Genomic DNA, 18,451 nt, shown 5'->3' on the forward strand with positions numbered 1-18,451 from the left:
AAGCAATAAATACTGGATAAAAGATGTGGGTAAAAAAGCTTGAAAGCTGTACGCGCCAAACTGCTCTAAACTGAAGTTTAAAACCAAAGATATCACAGCAGAAATGGTTTAAATCAAAGTGCCAAGCGGATTTGACTTACAAAAGTTCTATTTACACACCCATTAGGTAAACCAAGGTACACCCATTTCAAAATACATATTTGAATGCACATCTGGGTACCTTTCGACAAGAAGTTTTTAAGAGAACTTCAGTTTAATAAACAAAGCTAAATGGGGAGAATTTAAGTTTGCACTTGACAATGCTATTTAAACAAAACCAAAGGGCTGAAACTCAACATTTAGACAAAGAGCACAGTTCACTAGTCACTAGGCAAAGAAAAACGTCCATAGCAGATGGCGCACAGAATTCCTATACAAAACAAATGTCACAAGTATTTTGCTTTTAGGAAACAAAACAGTGGGTTGACGTGTCATTTACAAATACGTAATATAAAAACGCACAGCCCCCGTGAACAAAAGCCCATCAGATGTTTTTTATGTGCCCCTTGCCCCCACCCCTTTACTAAAATAGGCCATTCTGGTGAATTACTAACATCTGCCATTTTGTCTTTTAAAAAGAGCGACGGGCACATGTGCTGTGCAGGGTGTAAGTGAAGTGTCTTATAAAAAGGGGACCAGAGGTGGCCAAAAATATTTGGACAAGGGGGTCTCAAAACGGTGTGTTCGCGTTTCACTTCTGTTTCTCACTCTTTAAGACACATCTTAGGAAACCGCACCCTGCGCCCAGCCTGTGGAGTGACCGTTTTCGTCCTCTCGCCCTCAATATGAGGGAGCACTTAAAGCCTCTTTCCTTGGACACCCTTTTCCCATCCTACCTAAACCAGAGCAAGCGTGTGGCCGCGGGCGCTGCACCGGGTCCTGCACAGCCAGGGCACGGCTGGGCCACCAGGCGTCTTCCCGGCCAGCATCAAGTAAGGCATTTCCCTTCTCGCACAGTCCCACTCACTTTCTCAGAAGCAACTTGGCAAAGTCGGCATTGGACATCTTGGGTACCTCGGTGGCCGGCAGCGGCGGAGCAGGGCCATTCTCAGCCTGGGCCGCGGTGGCGCTTGGGCGTTGCAGGGCGCGGGGCAGCAGAGAGAGCTGGGTCCTCCCCTTCCCCCGCCTGGAAGAGCAAACAACGCACGGACCTTCTGAGGTGACAATTGATGAAAATAAGCCAGGATGGTCTTAGATCACCCCAAGGTAAAAGGTGAAAAACAAAAAAACAAGAAGGGTAATAAGACGAGCCCTGTTCTCCCTGACTTCGGCTATTAGGTAAAAATCACTTTAACCAACTTTGCCTTTTCCACAATTTTGGCCAGGGCCACGCCTGTGTAATACCATCACACCTAGGATGGATAAAAAGGGCTGTAACCTTGCAGACTTCACCAAATAACCTCGCACCCTGCTGCCTCATCCCTATCGGGTGAGAACACAGCTTCTATCTGGATTACAGGTGGAGATACAGATTAGCACGGCAAGCACATGTCTGTCAGGTTTGGAACCTACACATACGGATTCACCTGCCAAAGGGGACTTCAACGTAATCACTGTGTTAAAAAAATAATAATAAAATAAATAAATCACCCATGTAAACCGGCGAACACGAGAGAGGGTCCCACTTCCAGACTGGCCCTCAGCGTGGACTTGCTGCAGACACCCTGCCCTGGGAACAAGCGTGAGCGCCCCAGGGACGCCAGGCCCTGACCTTCTGTCTGAACTCACCGCGCTGACAGGAAACTCGGTCACCGTGGTGCAGGCCAGGACGAAGTCTGCACCAACGAGCACACAACACTTACGCTCCGTAGATCTGCCGCGGCACCATGGCGCCCCCCGGGGCTTTCCTTGCCTCTGGCTTTTCTGGAGCCTTCCTCTGAGGCGGGTTGCTGATGGCCACCTTGATGACGTTCTCTTTGATAGTCATGCCGTCCATCTTCAGGACGGCCTGAGATGCCTGGGATTCGTTTTCGTACTCCACGTAGGCCAGGCCCTGAAAGTGCAAAAGCCTGGCCAGGTGAGTGCTGCAGGGCACAACCTCCTCCCTGAGGTTCACCGGCCGGTTCAGGGCAGGCCCCCGACCCTTGGGTTCCCTCCCCACCACCACCATCCTTTGTCTATAGGTCTCACAGCCCTAGTCTCCCTCCCTATTTCTGCAACTAACTTCAGATAACTTAAGTTCAGTGCATCTTGTGCTTGCTCCAGCCAAAAAAAGAAAGGAAGGAGAGAGATGGACCAGCATAAATCTAGCAAGTGGATGAGGTGTCCTGGACACAGGTGAGCCCCGATGTCCCTGTGCCTTCGGGCCGCCCTTATTCATACTCTTCAACTCTCGATTAACCTGGATAAATGGGACGGGGATTGAGAGATCAACCAAACTCTTTTTAGACAACTACTCAAAACATGGTCAAGGATTTCACAAGAGATTGAGGGGACCGGAGAAGGGGAGGACATGGTAAGGGGGAAGCCAGTGCAGGGACCTGGGGAGATGGCCAGAGGCCTAGTGAAAAGAGGGGTCCGGGCAGGAGGGAGGAGACTGCAAAGGGGGGCACCTCACCCCAAGGCTCCACAGCCTGGGAGCTGCACTGGAGCCCCTGCTAATTCATCATAGTTTTTCTTCAAACACCCTATTCTTTTTAGTACAATGAGCCACATATGGGTTCATCTGACTCCAAATGGAAAAAGAGCCTCGCGCATCTATCCTTCTGTTAACTTCTCGTCTGCCTCCTAGTAGACAAATCAGAACCCACTCCAGAACCAAGTAATCTCTGAACAGAGGCTCGCCCAGACTCCGGGAGGCGACTGCCGTGTGCTCAGACGCTGACCTTGGGTTTGCCGGCCCGGTTGGTGACCAGCCGGATGTCCTTCACAGTGCCATGGGCCTTGCAGATCTCTTCTAGTTCCTCTTTCGTGCAAGAGAATGGCAGGCCCGAGACGAACAGCTTGTGTTTCTCCAGGGCAGTGCTGTACCTGAACACCTACAGGGAGGAGTGGGGAGAGGAAATCATGACCCGAGGCCCTGCCCAGCTCCCCACAACGCAGGGTCAGGCCTCGTCCACAGGCCTGGCCCAGCCAGAGCCCGCTCCAGGTGCCGGGAACTGTTAACTCGCCCTGGGCAAGTCACTCAACTTCTCGAAGCTTCCACTTCCTCCTCTGTAAAATGGCAAGTGAAGCCACTTTTCTCAGAGCCTGGGTGACGACCCAATGAGGTAACATACAAAGCACCTGGCACGTCCCTTGTCACTCCTAACCATCCAACGGCAAACAGCCATCACACAGTTCCTAACTGTATCGTCATCTGTCAAGTAATGCCAGCTCGAAGTGACCCAGCCCCGAGTTGAGACCTCAGCGAACCAGCTCAGAACAGAACTGACCCGGTTAACGCGCAAGTTTCGTTCTTAGCAAATGTTCCACGTGTATTCTAAGTATGAGCTGCTGCAGGAAAAGAGCGCTTACCCTGTCCTACCGCAACCCTACGTAAAGGCGTGCTTTCTTACACAAACCAACCTTGAAGTCTGGGTTTTTGCTCTTGTCCACACAAGGGGAGACAAACATTGGCCGCCCCTCAATGGTCTGCCGATCCAGCTCCAGGGCCCGCAGGGCCACCGCCTCCTCTTTAAACTCCACGTAGCAGTAGCCCCGGAAGTCGCCGCGGTTGCTGAAGATGGGGCGGACCTCGACCACGTCCCCGCAGGCCTCGAAGAGCGGCCGGAGCGTGGTGGCAGGCTCCCGCAGGCCGTAGGGCAGGTTGCTGACGAAGACGGTGACGCCGTCCTTGCTGCTGTCGTGCGGCACCCTGGGCGCATCCCTCCTTCGGGCGGCTGCCCGCTGCTCCTGCTGCTCGGAGGGGGGCTCCGCGGCCGCAGGGGCGCTGCCCCCACAGAGGCCCGGGCGGGCTTCTGGGCCCGGCTCAGCCTCCCCAGCGGGAGGAACGCTGTTCTCCACCCTCCTGCGCTTGGAAGGCTGCTCTACAGTAGGTCGGGAGAAAAGCAGTGACAATTAGTTAACTGCCCCTTCCTGCCAGTGAGCTGTGCAAGGGGAGCGGCTGGCAGGGAAAGGGCTCTTCCCCCTATACGCGCCCCCCCGCCCTCTGCCAGGTCTCTCTTGACCTGCCCGACTCATCCCACTCCTTTCCGGGCCCCAGTTACATTCGTGTGAGGGGACGAACTCAGGTGCAAGTGATAACCTAAGTCCTCATCGGCCACGCTTAATCATATGAGAGGTCAGTGGGTCTCCAAGTTGGGCCGGCAAATCCCAAGGACCCCATCCTAGACAGCCCAGGGCAGCAAGGGGAGGATAGAGTCTGGGGACTGCGTGTGAACAAGCACCTCCGGTGACACTGAAGTATGTGCTCCCCAGGCCACCCCTGGAAGCAGTACAAAGTGCTACAGTTCCTACCCACGGTCACGATTGTCTCGTGTCCTTCAACAGAACTTAACAACATTCTACTCCAACCCGCTCTTCCCACTGCCTCCAGGGGGACAATACTGAAACCCAACTGGTGAGGGCCCCCTGCTTCCAGACCTTCCCATCAGTTTCCCACTGCCTTCCCGATGGAGCCTGACCGTGGCACGCTGCATTCCAGGGTGCCCTGACTGGGCCTGCTGGCCTGCCTGCTGCCCCAGCCTCACCCACCCTGGCACCCGGCCCTCTGCCATGCATCAGGGCCCAAAGCCAGACACTTGCTGCTCAGAGAAAATGCCAGGCTGTTTTGTGCCCTGTGCTTTGCTGACCCTGGCTGGCTGGCCCCTTCCCTTCTTTCTCACTTGACAGTCACTCACTCCTCCCCCAGATGCCAAGGTGCAGCGTCACTTCCCCACGAAGTCTTTCCTGCAGGCCGCTGACCCCCTAGTGCTTTCCCTGGCCTCCACCATGATTCACACCTACATCTCCCCAAGTCCCTATTACACGTCACTGCGGTCACAGGTCCCGTTTGCCTTCCCCTGCTAAACCAGAAGCCCTAAAGCGCAGTGAGCTACCCACGGTCATTTCTGAAGGCTCCAGAAAGACTCGGGGAGAAATTCTTGGTCAACTGAACAATGACTCCATTACTATTTCCCTCTGGTTGACAACTCTGAACTAGAAAAATGTTTAGCGTCCTTTAGTGTCTAGAGACAGTTCTTTACCTTGACTGATTTTGTTGAAACAAATCTGACCCACACCTGCCCACGCCTGAAATGGCAGGGGTGACAGAAACACTGGCTGGAAAATTCTACCTGTCAAAACCATCAGGTGGGGACAAGTAAGGCTGGTGTCACTGCAGGGCCCGGCTGTGGCGGCGGTGCGGGGCGCCGGGGCCTGAGGATAAGGCAGTGTCCATGCTCAGGGAGTGACGGTACAGGGTGGGGTGTGGGAACCCACGGAGGGAGAGGAGGCACCACTCAGGAAGCGGGCGGTGGTGTCAGCAACAGGGTAGGGAGCGAAGCCCAGGGGGTATGGGCAGGGTTGTGTCTACACGGGGTGGCGCCTGGCACAGGGCCTTGGAGTCAAGCCGGGGAAGAGGGCACCCACGTAGAGGGCAGGCAGGGACAGGGAGGGTGGTGGGCACCTCGCAAGCAACTTATTCTCAAATGCAAGAAAGTTCTCCGTGCTGCTTTGCGCCCTGTCTGGAGCTCCGGGACGTCCCAGGTGAAGTCCTACCAGGCCTTACCTTCCTCATCGTCGCCCCACTCTTTCTCATCATCCTCATCAGCTTTGCTCTTGTCCGAGCCTCTGGTCTTCTTCTTCTTTTTCAACGCTTTCTTCTCTGCCCGGGCCCTCTTCCGTTGTTCAACCTTTTCTTCCTCTTGCTGGGCGAGGGCTGCTTCCTTCTCCGCAGCCTGGAAAATCGGGATATGACGCATCACTGGATGCGGCGATTACATGAAGTCTACTGACTCGTGATGGAAGAGGTGGGAGCACAGGGAGGATGGCCACCACCCGGGAGAAGGGAGGAGACCAGGAAGAGGACGAGGAGGAGGGCTGCTCCCAGTCTCCCCGGCTGAGCCCCAGCCTCTTCAGGCTTCTTGGGAGCCGCATCTCAAGTCTACGGTATGTCTCACAAGATCCCCATGAATGACTCGCCAAAAGAAAGAAAAAAAAAATCTATAAAACTGAGGCCCTGATTCATTTGGGGGTGTTCATACTCCAATCGCTAGGCTAAGTATGTCAGGCTCCTCTTTTAGTTTGTTCGTCTATTCCAATAACCTTTAGGGCCAAAAGTCCTGTTTTGGATTTGTATCTATCGTTGGGGCTAAAGTTTTAAGCCGATCTAAAAAGATGACAGGCTTAAATGTTGATTCAAACATTTCATAGTTAATACTTTGAGTAAAAGACATTTCTCAGGACGACCCCAAAGGTTCTGACAAGGAACATTCATACCAAACACAGTCAAAATAGTTTTCAGAGGTTCAAAGACTTGAAATAAAGAGCATCGTTACCTTAATTCTCTGCTCATTAACGCGAGCCAGTCGAGTTTCGGTTTTCTGAACGGCTATATCCCAATCTTCTAAAGTACCTTGAGAGGAAGAGAAGCAAACTTTCACTTCTTCGGATTTTGAAGGATATAATAATATAAAATTTTCTTACTGTCCCGCACCTCCAGAAGAAAGCTCTTCCATCAAACAGTAACAACTGGAGAATTGGCTCACCATTTTAAGAAGATTTCATTTGTATAGGTTTCAAGTTTCAGAATTCAAATAGTCCTTCCAGGTGTGTTTAGAACATCCGTTCTCTTTTAGAAAGGAGACTTGAAAACCAGAATAGGTTCTATTATGGGCTCTCTGTGGCAAAGATTATGAAAACATTCTAATGCAAAAGGTACAAGACATCTGTACTAAGACCGAAAGATTTTAAGAGCTCCTCAAATGATAAATGCTGGGGTGTTTTTCTTACTGTTGTTGCTGTTTGGGTGTCTATCTCCAGTTCTGAGGGATTCATACCCCAAAATCCAGACTAACGCCCATGGAAACTGAACACTGAGGCTCTGAAATTCACAAGGGAGGCACACGTGACCAGAGAGCACGTTTTGCCGTGTGCCTCTCGGCGCTGTGCTGGAGCACAGTCTCTCCTGAGTCCCAGGGAACCCTTGGCAACGCCTGCAGACGGTTCTGGTGGTCAGCACTGGGGGCACGAAAAGCGCCACTGGTACCCAGCGGGTAGAGGGAGGCCAGGGATGCCGCACACAACAGCCCCCACCAAAGAGTCTTGAGAGGCCTGTGCTAGAGCGTCGTCACGGGCCCCCTCGCACGTGGAGTCTGAGGAGGGCTGCAGGACTCCCCCCTCTCACCGGCGAGCACCGCGTGACGGTCGCATCAGAGAGGCCCCTCGAGGGGCTGAAGCCGTAAACACAGTCTGTCCTTAAGCCTACAGACCTGAGACCAAATGGCAAAAGGGACAGACCCCAAGCCAGAGGCAGCGCGCCGAGGTCCCCACCTTCTGTCCTCTCCATGGTGAGCAACACCTCACAGACGTGTTCCGGGTAGTCGCTGGTGCACTGGACCGCCCGGTGCAGAGCCTTCCTGCAGTGCTGAGTGTCACCGTGGGCCCTACGGCGGAAAACACACAGTTGGCGCCACCAGTACACAAAGCGGAAGGCGCAGAGGGAGGGCTGCCTTCACACAGCTAACATCACGGCATCAAAGCCCACCGCCAACTCCAGCTTCTGAGGAGATGCCACACTCTGTGTGCTACTGATACTTTTAATGCTTTCTCCTTTTCCCAGAGAGCCCCTCTAGTCAAAAATGAAGGCTTTCTTCTAAGCCACTCTTTCCCTTAGCAAGTCGGTGCCAGTGGAAAACGCACCTGGGGACAGTGGTCCTCAGCCAGGCGTTCTGCCTTTACTGCATTCACATGTGCAATGCATGGGGGGATCCAAGAGCTGTGGGTGACTTGATAAAGTCCCTAGAGAAATTCTAGGACACGGTCCCACTCGAGGGGAGAGTCACTGACACAGGGGGCTGTCAGATTTCATGCCTAGAGTCAGATCTTCCTACACTGACATGGAAATATATACTGCTCATCAGGATAGTATATCTAAAACAACATTCTGTTCATCCCAGCAGTTATGAGATGCTATGTTCTCATTTCTGTTTTAAAATTTTTTATAAATATAAACATTGTAAATACGTATTAGGACACTCAGAAAAAATTCAGAGCAGCAGTTCAGACCCCTGAGGGTCCCTAAGACCCTTTCAGAAGGTCTGCAAAGTCAAAACTACTTTCATAATAATACTGAAACATTTATTGGACTTTTTCCACTGTGTTGACATTTGCACTGAGGGTGCAAAAGCTACAGTGGCTCTTAGCACAGATCAAGACAGTGCACACCTTGTTAATATTCTGTGTGACAAATGGGATGCACACATCAAAGCACCTCTTTATACCGAAGTACAATGGTTGTAGCAAAGAAATAATGGGTTACTGTTTGAGTTGCAAGCTGGACTAGTTACTTTTTTTCATGGAACATCATTTTCACTTGAGAGAACAGCTGAGTGACAAAAACTATGGTGATTCAGACTGGGGTATTTGCTAGACATTTTCAAAAATTAATGAAGTGAGGCTATCACTTCAAGGAAAACCACTTAAGAGTTTTTGTTGACGGTGATAAGACTGGAGCTTTCAAGTGAAAATCAGAGCTTTGGAAAATTTGTATCTGTCACCGTGAGTCTGACAGCCTCCTACATGTAAGGCTTTTCTACAAAGATCAGTGCAGATGTAACAAATGGGATAATGAAACGCGTCAATATTTGGAAGAGCTGCAGGACTTAATGAGTCAGCATTTTCCACACACACAACGCATGTCACGGGATCATGCGTGGGTAAGAGGTCTGCTCAGTGCAAAACAGACCAATGGATATTAATGCAACAGAGTGAAAAATTCATTGATATGGCTTCAGATTCCAGAATGCAAATGACTATGACTTGTTAAATTTTGCTGTAGTGTGAAAGAAGAATATCTGCAAATATCTGAAAAATACCCCCTTCTCTTTCCTAACCTCTTATTTGTGTGAGGCCAAATTTCCTTCATATTCTTCAATGAAAACATCACAACAGAGGGGACGCAGAAGCAGACGTGAAAATCGAGCTGTCTGCTACTGAGCCAGACTAAAGATATTTACAAAAGTATAAAACCAGCCCACATTCTCACTGCATTATTTTGGAGTTTGGAAAGCAGTCCTTTCTCATAAAAATGTTAAATGTAATCAATTTATTGTGAATTTTAAATGAATAAAAATATTTTTTAATTTCTGTTTTATTTTCTAACGTAAATATTAATAAATATACCTCACATAAACAAAAGCTTTTGAGGGGGTCCTCAAATTTTAAGAGTGTAAAGGGGGTCCTGAGACCAAAACATTTGAGAACCGCTGATCTAGAGGAATATTCAAGAAGCTTTAATAGTGATCGTCTCTGGGGAAGGATTTTAAGACTTTCACTTTCTAGCTCACATTTTTTTAAATGTTCAATTTTAACTTGAGCACATACTATTTTTTAAATCGGGGGTAAAAAAACCAAAATGTTCAGAACAGAAAAAAGATGTATTTATAGACATGCAATGTCCAAGATATACTGAATTTAAAAGCTAGTCATATTCTTTATACCTTCTCCATGTCATAAACATTATTTAAAATAATTTTAGAGGTTTAGAAAATGTATACTATAACTGCATCATCATTTCTTAAAAATTTAAGCACAGGAAAGTCTCAAAGAACATACCCAAACCATTAACTAATGGTGGTTGTATGTGGGCCTGTCACTGCAAAAAAACTTGGGTTTTTTCCTCTCTGCTTTTTATTATTTCCTACTTTTATAGACAAAGCAGATACAAAAAATAAACAGCTCCCCCGAAAGTCAAATAAAACATTCATGTCCAAAAATCAAAACAAACCAAAATAAATTGAAAGTAATGAATTATACTCCAATAAAGATGTTAAAAAAAAAAAAGTAATGCATGGCTATAAGAGCCCAGGCACAGAATATTATCTTTGGTTCTCTATAGCCCTGCCCCATAAACCCCCAGCCACCGAGGAGAGACAGGACGATAAAGAGAAGCAGTGTGCTGCAAGGAGCAGGCCCAGGCTGCAGAAGGCAGGGGGCACTGCGGGTCACACCTGACAAGCACCGCCCCCAACCCCGGCCGGTTACCTTTCCAGGTTGTAATACTCAAGCCACATGTTGGCATACTTGGCGTTCCCTTTGGTCATGATGCTGTCCCAGAGCTCCCGGGCTTTCTGCATGTTATTGCACAGTCGAGCCTGAACGCATTAGCAGACTGAGTTAGGAGAGGACTCAGACCTTATGATGGTGACACTCGCTACAAAACACACTTCAGACGCACATGGCTAAAAACCTCCCACCCCAAAACTCACCCCAAAACTATCAGCGTTACTTAACTCCCTGGACATTCCCGGGCCACCCCCCATGATAACAGCCCGGCCCAAGCATGTCAGCCTTTTTGCAGCGACAAGCCTCAGGCTGTCTGCCCATGCTCACCTCGAGAACCACACTGGGGAGCCCACAGGCACTTACGACAGTACCGGCCAGGCGTTTTTTATTTTTAACAAGCTTAACTGTAAGTGTTTTATTTGAAGGGCAAGGCAGAGAAAGAAAGATGGATCGAGGAGCAGATGCCGGCTCTTAACTCCTGAGCCGCAGCTGCTGCATCGTTAACGTGGTCTCAACACAACCATCCCATCCACCAACTACCTGATACCTGACTCTCCCCCAGAGGAGAAAATGTTAGCATTTTACAAGCCTATGAGCTGATTCAGGGCAGGGTTCATGTCTTACTCACCCTGGGGTCCTTGGTTCAGCAGTAACATTCAACTCATTATACCCTCTGATTATCTGTGAAACTGTCTGTCTTTCACACTAGATTAAAGCCTTACTAGCACAGGGACAGGGTTTCTCTCGTCCCCCGGCACACAGCGAAAGGCCTGCAAACTGCTTATGCTGGGGACGTGCTCATCAATGGGGCGCAGCGCGGGAGGGGAAGAGGTAACACACAAGCGAGCGCCTGGCATTCAGACACCTGCTGCGCAACTTCGAGCGGGGAGCTAGGATTCTCCCTAAGACAGAAACGAATGTGTGTCGAGCAAGGAAATAAACATGAATCCTTACAGGGCCTAGACCATCACCTGGGATCCCGACTCAGCTTCGGTCACACTATCGGACAAAGGTCCCTCAAAGGGGGATGAAACTGACAATGTGTCAGAAACATTTACCTCAATCCGAGCCCAGTTCTGCATGATCAGGCAGCTTGGATCTCCACTCTCACTGAAACCTTGAAGAACAGAAGCAGACGAAATCAGAAAGTAATTGAGAGGCAAATCGCCTCTGACTGAAAAGGTACACCGACCAGAACAGGAAGCACGAGCGGACAAGGCAGGAGGGGGGCCCCACTTACGCTCCTCCACCTCCTGCTTCAGGTACTCCAAGGCGCGGGCGAACGCAGACCGCAGCTCCTCCAGCTCTTTACTGGAGTCTGTGAGAAAGTGCAGAGAGGTTCGGCTCGAGGAAACCACATGCCACGTCTTATTTGTTCTTTTCAATCCTACACTGACGCTCCCTGGCATCATGCTGGGGACACGGAAATAAAAGTGCCAGTCCCTGCCCTCATCACACAGTGGGGGGAGGCAGATACAGGAAGGCAGCACATCACAGACAGTACGAGGACAAAGGTGACAAGGGCGCCATGTGCAGGACCACAGCAGAAGGTGTCTCCCCGAGCCGGCAGAATGGCTAAAAGCCCCCTGCATGAGGAAGCAAGCACCAATTAGGGGTGGGGGCGTGTGGTTCTGGTCGCTCTTTTTTTTTTTTTCTTTTTTGAGGGAGGAGAGAGGAAGGCAGGGGATCCCATGGAGGTTCAATGATTTAAAAGGAACACAGCAGTCCCATGTAAAGAACTATTTAGGATACACAGAAGGGAGAGAAGGGAGAAATGAGACTAAAGAAGTTGGCAGGAGCCAGTGTAAACCATTAGGACCATTACTCTCTCCCTTTACAATCCACGGCATGATTTCGTTACAAACTGAAATAGCTAAAATTTCTGAGAAAAAAAAAGTTACCAATATCACTTGCCCCATCGTGAGATATTTGGGCAACTGGGACATCCTACCAAAACACATGTTAAGGAAAAGCTCAGTTCTGATAGGAAACACATAAACTTCAATACCTTGTTTGAAATCGACCCTTCTCCTCAGGTAATCAAGGTACGCCTGCCAGATCTCCACATAATCAGTGGCCTGAATGAAGCCAGCACTCAGAGCTTTCTCGAAGGTCACTGGAGTCGAAGAAAAAGCCAGGATTTGTTGCCAATTCAAAAAGAAGTTATCAAGATGATTATAAAAACTGCTACTGACTATAAAGTTCCATATGGCTTAAACAGTAATAGTAATAATGGGATGCAACAAAGTGAAATGAGCTAGAGAGAAATGTTCAAAAGAAAGGCTACCACAGTGGTGCACAAACTGTGTTCTAGAAAGGGCACATCCCACAAGGTGCCCTGCATTAAAGTGCTCCAGGTCAAGTAAGTTGGAGAAAAGACCATGACTCCCTGGAAAATCACAATGAATATTAAGACGTTAAAAAGGTCTAAGAAGTCAAAAATACAACTACTTCGTATCTCCCATTTAGAGCCCTTCTTGTCACTAATACCCAATATGCCAAAGTAACCGCCTGGGGAACGCTGATTTAATGACTTTTGTCACAGCTCAATGTTTCTGACTCGGGGCAAAAAGCTTAGGAGTCTTCCCACAAAAACATCCGCACCCGAAATGACTCGATGATCAACTCCATGTCTTTCCATGGCCAAGAGGTACCGACTCCACAGGGCAACCGTCCACGGGCAGTTTCTAACAGCGCGACTGTGTACAGATAAAACCAAATCCTTTACTTTCAGCTGCCGATCCTATGATAAAGAATGCCAGGGTCAGGAAAGAAAATTTTATTAAGACTTCACCATCCATGAGACATTCCCAGCACAACCAACAAAAGACATTTCCTTAATATGACTGGTTTCTTCAACAAAAAAATCACAAGGGGTTTTGCAGGAAAAGAGGACAGAGGTGGAGAGGGGAACCTACAGATCAAAGAGCTTTAAGAGACATCAGCCAATCCTAATGTATGGATCTTGTTTAGATCCCAATTCAAATCTTTTAGACATACACATTGAAATATTTACCATCAAAATGTGATTTCTGGATTTGCTTCAAAATAACATGGAAGGGAGGAAAATAGGTAAGGAACCTAGTAAGATTATAGATGAAACTAGACTAGTGCCATTAGTTAAGTGTTGAAGCTGGGTGATGGTTAACTGCAGTTTAATTTTACTTATCTGTCTACATTTATGTATTTACATTTTTCCATGATAAGAAGTTAAAAGAAAAATTAATCTGTTATAAAGTCCTCAATAGTAAGGCTATGCAAAAATTTTTTTACAGTTATCAGTTTAAATAACTTAAAACACCAGGAGACTTCCTTAGTGAGTCAAGCAGAGAGGAGCAGCATGCAGCTAACTACTGGCACTCTTTCTGATTTTCTTTAAATGGAACCTAAATTGGTAAAAAATAAAGTGAGATTAGAACAGGTAGGTTATCTTACTAGGTACTGACTGTAACGGATCCATAAGTCTGGGACAAGGCAGTTCTCGACCAGCGCGCGCTCAAAGACCAACTGAATGCGGGCGGGGTCTCCAATTTTCATCTCAAAATCGATGTATGCTTGATATTCAGCCAGCCTGGGTGCTTCGGCTTGCAACTGGGGCAAAGGATAATGGCAATGAAATTGAAATGAGCTATGTGACACTGTCAGAAAGCACACACAGCTCCACAGTAAATTTTGGTGAGAATGGCCACACCAAGAAAAGAATCACCAATCCCCACTCTCAGAACCTCTGTATATCAGGTCTATAAACTGATTAGCAGAAAGTGAATCCAAAGTGCCTCTTCATGGCAATAGTTACAAAGGCTCTGTGAACCCTTTTTAAACTCCATCCCTAGACCACAGGGAATTTAAATCTCCCATCAATCAGGAACTGAATGAAAGAGAAACACCTTTGCCAACTACCATTGCTAACCATCCTTTCAAAATAGTTATCACTTTCTTGGCCTACTAAGTGGGGTGAATGCAACCATACCAGAGTTACTTGGTGCCCTGTGCTATTTCAGGTTCGTCACTCCAAATACCAGCTCCTGCCAGAGTACAGGTACATGCAGGAGATGGAGGAGGCTATGCTCAATGTTTACTGATCCAAAGAAGTACAATTAAAATTCTTTTTAAACAAAATCCTCTTATTCAACTTGTTTTCTCCTCAGCCACACTCTGCTGACGGTCAAAACAAAATTCAACTGCCTGAGGATTTCATGAATGAAGCTTTGTGAAATGCAACTAAATACCAATCATTTACATGTGAAAAAGGGAGAGGGAGCACATGCAGACCAGAGAGAGAGCACGCATGCTCTGAACTTAGAAAGATGATATTGCAGAGACTCAGTTTCTACTAATAATGACAAAATCAGTTACCCAGACACACTGTGCCACTGAAAACAACTGAAAATACTAGATTAAATATTTAAAAAAAGCTTCTTGCAAATCAACAACAAACTGGCCAAGAAACAAGAAATACTGCAAACAAAATCTAAGTGAAGGTGGTTAAGCTAAGGGAAGGTTAAGCTTTTGCCAGTTTAAGAGATAATATTAATAATTTGATCTTGGGACTTCCCTGGTGGCACAGTGGTTAAGAATCCGCCCGCCAATACAGGGGACACGGGTTCGAGCCCTGGCCCGGGAAGATCCCACATGCTGTGGAGCAACTAATCCCATGCACCACAACTACTGAGCCTGTGCTCTAGAGCCCGCAAGCCACAACTACTGAAGCCTGTGCACCTAGAGCCCGTGCTCCGCAACAAGAGAAGCCACCACAATGAGAAGCCCACACACTGCAAGGAAGAGTAGCCCCCGCTCGCCACAACTAGAGAAAGGCCGCGCGCAGCAACAAAGACCCAACGCAGCCAAAAATAAAATAAATAAATAAATAAATTTAAAGAATTTGATCTTTACAACAATCATAGGAAGCAGCTATCATTTCTATACCCATCTTACGTTCGAGGCAACTGAGTCACAAGGAGGCTAAGTACTAGCCCAGAGCTAAAATTCAAACTTGAGGCAGCCCATCTCTCAGAGCCTGTGTTCTCACTCACCAGGCCATGAAAGATACCAAAAACAAAGCCAAGAAGCCCAACAAACCTCAAGCAGGATAAATACAAAAAAATCCACATCTGGACCTACTGCAATGAAATTGCCAGACATCAAACCAAACCAATGAGATCTTAAAATTGGCCAGAGAACAAACAAGGATTTCCTTCCAAGAAGCAAGAGTTAGACAGCTGACATAGCAGCACAACAGAAGCCGGAAGACAAAAAGATATATTTAACTGCCAAGAGAAGAGAACTGTCAGCCTAGAATTCTATATCCTGAGAAATTAACTCTCAAGGAGAGCAAAGTAAGGACCTTTTAAAACAAACAAAAACTGAGAAAATCTGTTACAAGCAAATATCCAGTGCAGGAGATGCTAAAAGGCAGACTTTAAGCAAAAGAAAAGTGATTCCAGGTGAAAGCTCTATGATGTGAGAAGAAAGAGCAAAGAAAATGGGAAATGCATGCAGTAAATGTAAACAAACTGGAACTGCAAAATGCAGCGTTAATAACGATGCCTTGTGGGTCAACTAAAAGACAAGAAACACAGTAAAACAAAGCGTAAGTCTGAGGGTGGTAAATGAAGTTAAAAGTATTCTAAGACCAAGAAAGGGGAAATGTCATTTACAAATAGTATTGTGTGTGTATTGTCAACACATAAAATCTCCCCAAATCTATAATATTAATAAGGATTGAGCAAGTTTGATTAAAAAATTAATACTAAAAAAATTGCATTTTATACACCAGGAACAAACAACTAGAAAAGAAAATCTTTAAAAAGATACCATTTATAATAGCATCAAAAAAACACTTAGAAATACATCTAAAAATGTGTTCAAGACACTGGATAAATTTATAAAACTTTACAGACAAGACTTAAAATAGCAGAGGTCTATACCATGTTCACAGATTGGAAGATTCAATACTTAAAAGATACAAATTCTTCCCCAAATTGATCTACAGATTCAATACAATTCCAATCAAAAATTCAAGGGAATTCCCTGGCAGTCCAGTGGTTAGAACTCCATGCTCTCACTGCCAACGGCCCGGGTTCGATCCCTGGTCAGGGAACTAAGATCCTGCATGTGGTGCAGTGTAGGGGGAAAAAAAAAAAAAAAAAAAAAAAAAATCAAGTTTTTTTTTTTTTTTTAAGTAGAACTTGAAAAGCTGATTCTCAATTTAATGGAAGTATTAAGAGCTAAAGAATGCCAGGACCCTCTTGAAGGAGAACAACATGGATGGGACTCATGCTACCAAAGACTGAAACTTAATTATAAAACTATCATCATTATGACAGTGTAATATAAACCAGTGGGGCAGAACAGAGAGCCCAGAAATAGACCCACACAGAAATGGAAAGCTAATCCATGACAGACGTGGGGCAGCATATGAGTGAGGGTGGATGGAGTTATCAAAGTCAGCACTGGAACAACTGTTTCTCCATATGGAAAAACGAAACTGGACCCTGCCTCAGACCATACCCGAAGATCCATTCCAGAAGAAAACCTAAAGATGAACGACAAAACTATAAACTTTCAGAAGAAAAACAAAACTAAGTATATTTGTGACCTCAGAGTATGGAGAGATTTATTAAGCACAAACCCTAAGGGAAAGAATGACAAATCCAATTAGATTAAAATTAAGAATTGGTCATCAAAAGATGCCACTAAAAAAAAAAAAAAAAAAAAGGAAAAGACAAGCCACAAACTTGGGAGGAAAAAACTGTAATACATACAACCAGAAGTATGGATTAAGACCCAGGACTCCTACAAATCGATTAGAAAAAAGACAAACCAAAAGAAAAATGAGCCAAAGACTTTAACAGGTACTTCAAAAAGAAATTTTTTTTAAGGAAATCTGAATGGCTAATAGGTGTGAAAAGATGCTCAACGTCATTAGTTATGAGGGAAGTGCAAATTACAACTATAATTTCAGATCCATCAGATTGCCTAAAATTTAAGTATGTCAATACCCCAGGTTGGCAGAGCAATGAGAACTCTCAGATACCGCAGGCGGGAGTAGCAACTGATAGCCTGGAAAACAGTTCCGCATCACCCTAGGACCCAGCAATTCCATTCTGACGTAATGGAATGAAACTCTTTTTCACGTGTACCAAGAGATACGTCCAAGAACAGTCAGAGCAGCACTACTCCTCCTAGCAAAACACTGGAAACAACCCAACCACCTAAGAACAAGGGTAAATAAATTGTTTACACACGACAACTTTACAGCAGTGAAAACAAATGGACTATAACTATACTCATCAACGCGAGTAAAACCCAAAAAACATGTTGAATGAAAGAAAATATACAGCATGATTCCATCATACAAAAGTTCAAAAACAAGCAAAATTAAACCATGTATTAATTAAGGATACGTTCATAGGTTGTAAAACTATAAAGAAAAGCAAGGGAATGATTATCACAAAAGTCAGGAAAGTGATTACCTCTCGGGAGAGGGAAGAGGAGGCAATCGGAGAGGGGCACATAGGAGACTTCTAAGGTACTGGCAATGCTCTATTTCTTAACCTGGGTGGTGGGTACATGGATGTTCACTTTGTTATTAGGATGTAAACTGAACGTACACATTTATACACGCTATAGTATATTTCACAATAAAACAAATGTTAAAGATACTGTTTTACTTGCAACTATCAATTAGGGAAAAGTCTGTAAAGAGACGTTTACTATAAAAGAGACCAACACTTACCAGTGCTTCTTCATAGGGTTTGTATTTCTCCAACTGCTGTAGTGCTTTGTTATAGTTCTGAATTACTGACTCTGGTATGGGGTCTTCTGACCATTCTTCATACTCTGCAAACGTTGCCTCCATATCTATTGAGAGATGGATTCAGCCCCATGGGTCTTGCCATTGGGTTTTATCAACTCAAACAGAGTAAACCCTGAGACTCAGATGCCACCGGCCCCTCCCACATCTGTGGCCACAGGGCTTTTACTGATGGAATCCTGAGATCTTCTGCTGAGCCCTGACTTGGTCTTAGACTCTGTCTCAAAGCACCATCCTGGGCAGCCCTACCACCTAGCTAATCAATCAGAGTAAATGAAACTAATAGCAACGCTCTAACCACACTTACCTACTGCTCCCTATGTTCTAACACTTCACATCCATTACCTCATTCAATCCTCACCACTCTACGAGGGAGGTTCTACCATGATTCCCATTTTGCAGTTCAGGAAACATAAGCAGAGGGTTACATCAACTGGCCAGTTAACAGCA

General features: G+C 46.4%; 1 protein-coding gene across 11 annotated transcripts in view; it reads right to left on the reverse strand.

The window, feature by feature from the left end:
* The window catches only part of SART3 (spliceosome associated factor 3, U4/U6 recycling protein), a 91,553-nt gene that overhangs the window by 57,656 nt on the left and 15,446 nt on the right, over positions 1-18,451 (reverse strand). For 9 of the 11 annotated variants that reach the window (XR_014251845.1, XR_014251846.1, XR_014251847.1 and 6 more), the window contains exons 6-19: positions 17,924-18,048; positions 13,621-13,776; positions 12,790-12,928; positions 12,194-12,301; positions 11,426-11,503; positions 11,244-11,302; positions 10,165-10,274; positions 7,453-7,565; positions 6,459-6,535; positions 5,690-5,858; positions 3,547-4,007; positions 2,865-3,017; positions 1,842-2,032; positions 1,007-1,165 (exon numbers count right to left, since the gene is read on the reverse strand). Coding sequence is in view for 8 of the 11 variants with exons in the window: in XM_082417414.1 (XP_082273540.1) it covers positions 1,007-1,165; positions 1,842-2,032; positions 2,865-3,017; positions 3,547-4,007; positions 5,690-5,858; positions 6,459-6,535; positions 7,453-7,565; positions 10,165-10,274; positions 11,244-11,302; positions 11,426-11,503; positions 12,194-12,301; positions 12,790-12,928; positions 13,621-13,776; positions 17,924-18,048 (2,098 nt within the window). In the remaining 3 variants the exon portion in view is untranslated. Of the gene's footprint in view, positions 1-130; positions 1,166-1,841; positions 2,033-2,864; positions 3,018-3,546; positions 4,008-5,689; positions 5,859-6,458; positions 6,536-7,452; positions 7,566-10,164; positions 10,275-11,243; positions 11,303-11,425; positions 11,504-12,193; positions 12,302-12,789; positions 12,929-13,620; positions 13,777-17,923; positions 18,049-18,451 lie in introns of those variants that run through there. The other 2 variants (XM_082417417.1, XM_082417411.1) reach the window with 1 other exon arrangement.

The sequence above is a fragment of the Balaenoptera physalus genome, assembly GCF_965194825.1.
Source record: "Balaenoptera physalus genome assembly, chromosome: 12".
NCBI classification, from domain to species: Eukaryota; Metazoa; Chordata; class Mammalia; order Artiodactyla; family Balaenopteridae; genus Balaenoptera; species Balaenoptera physalus.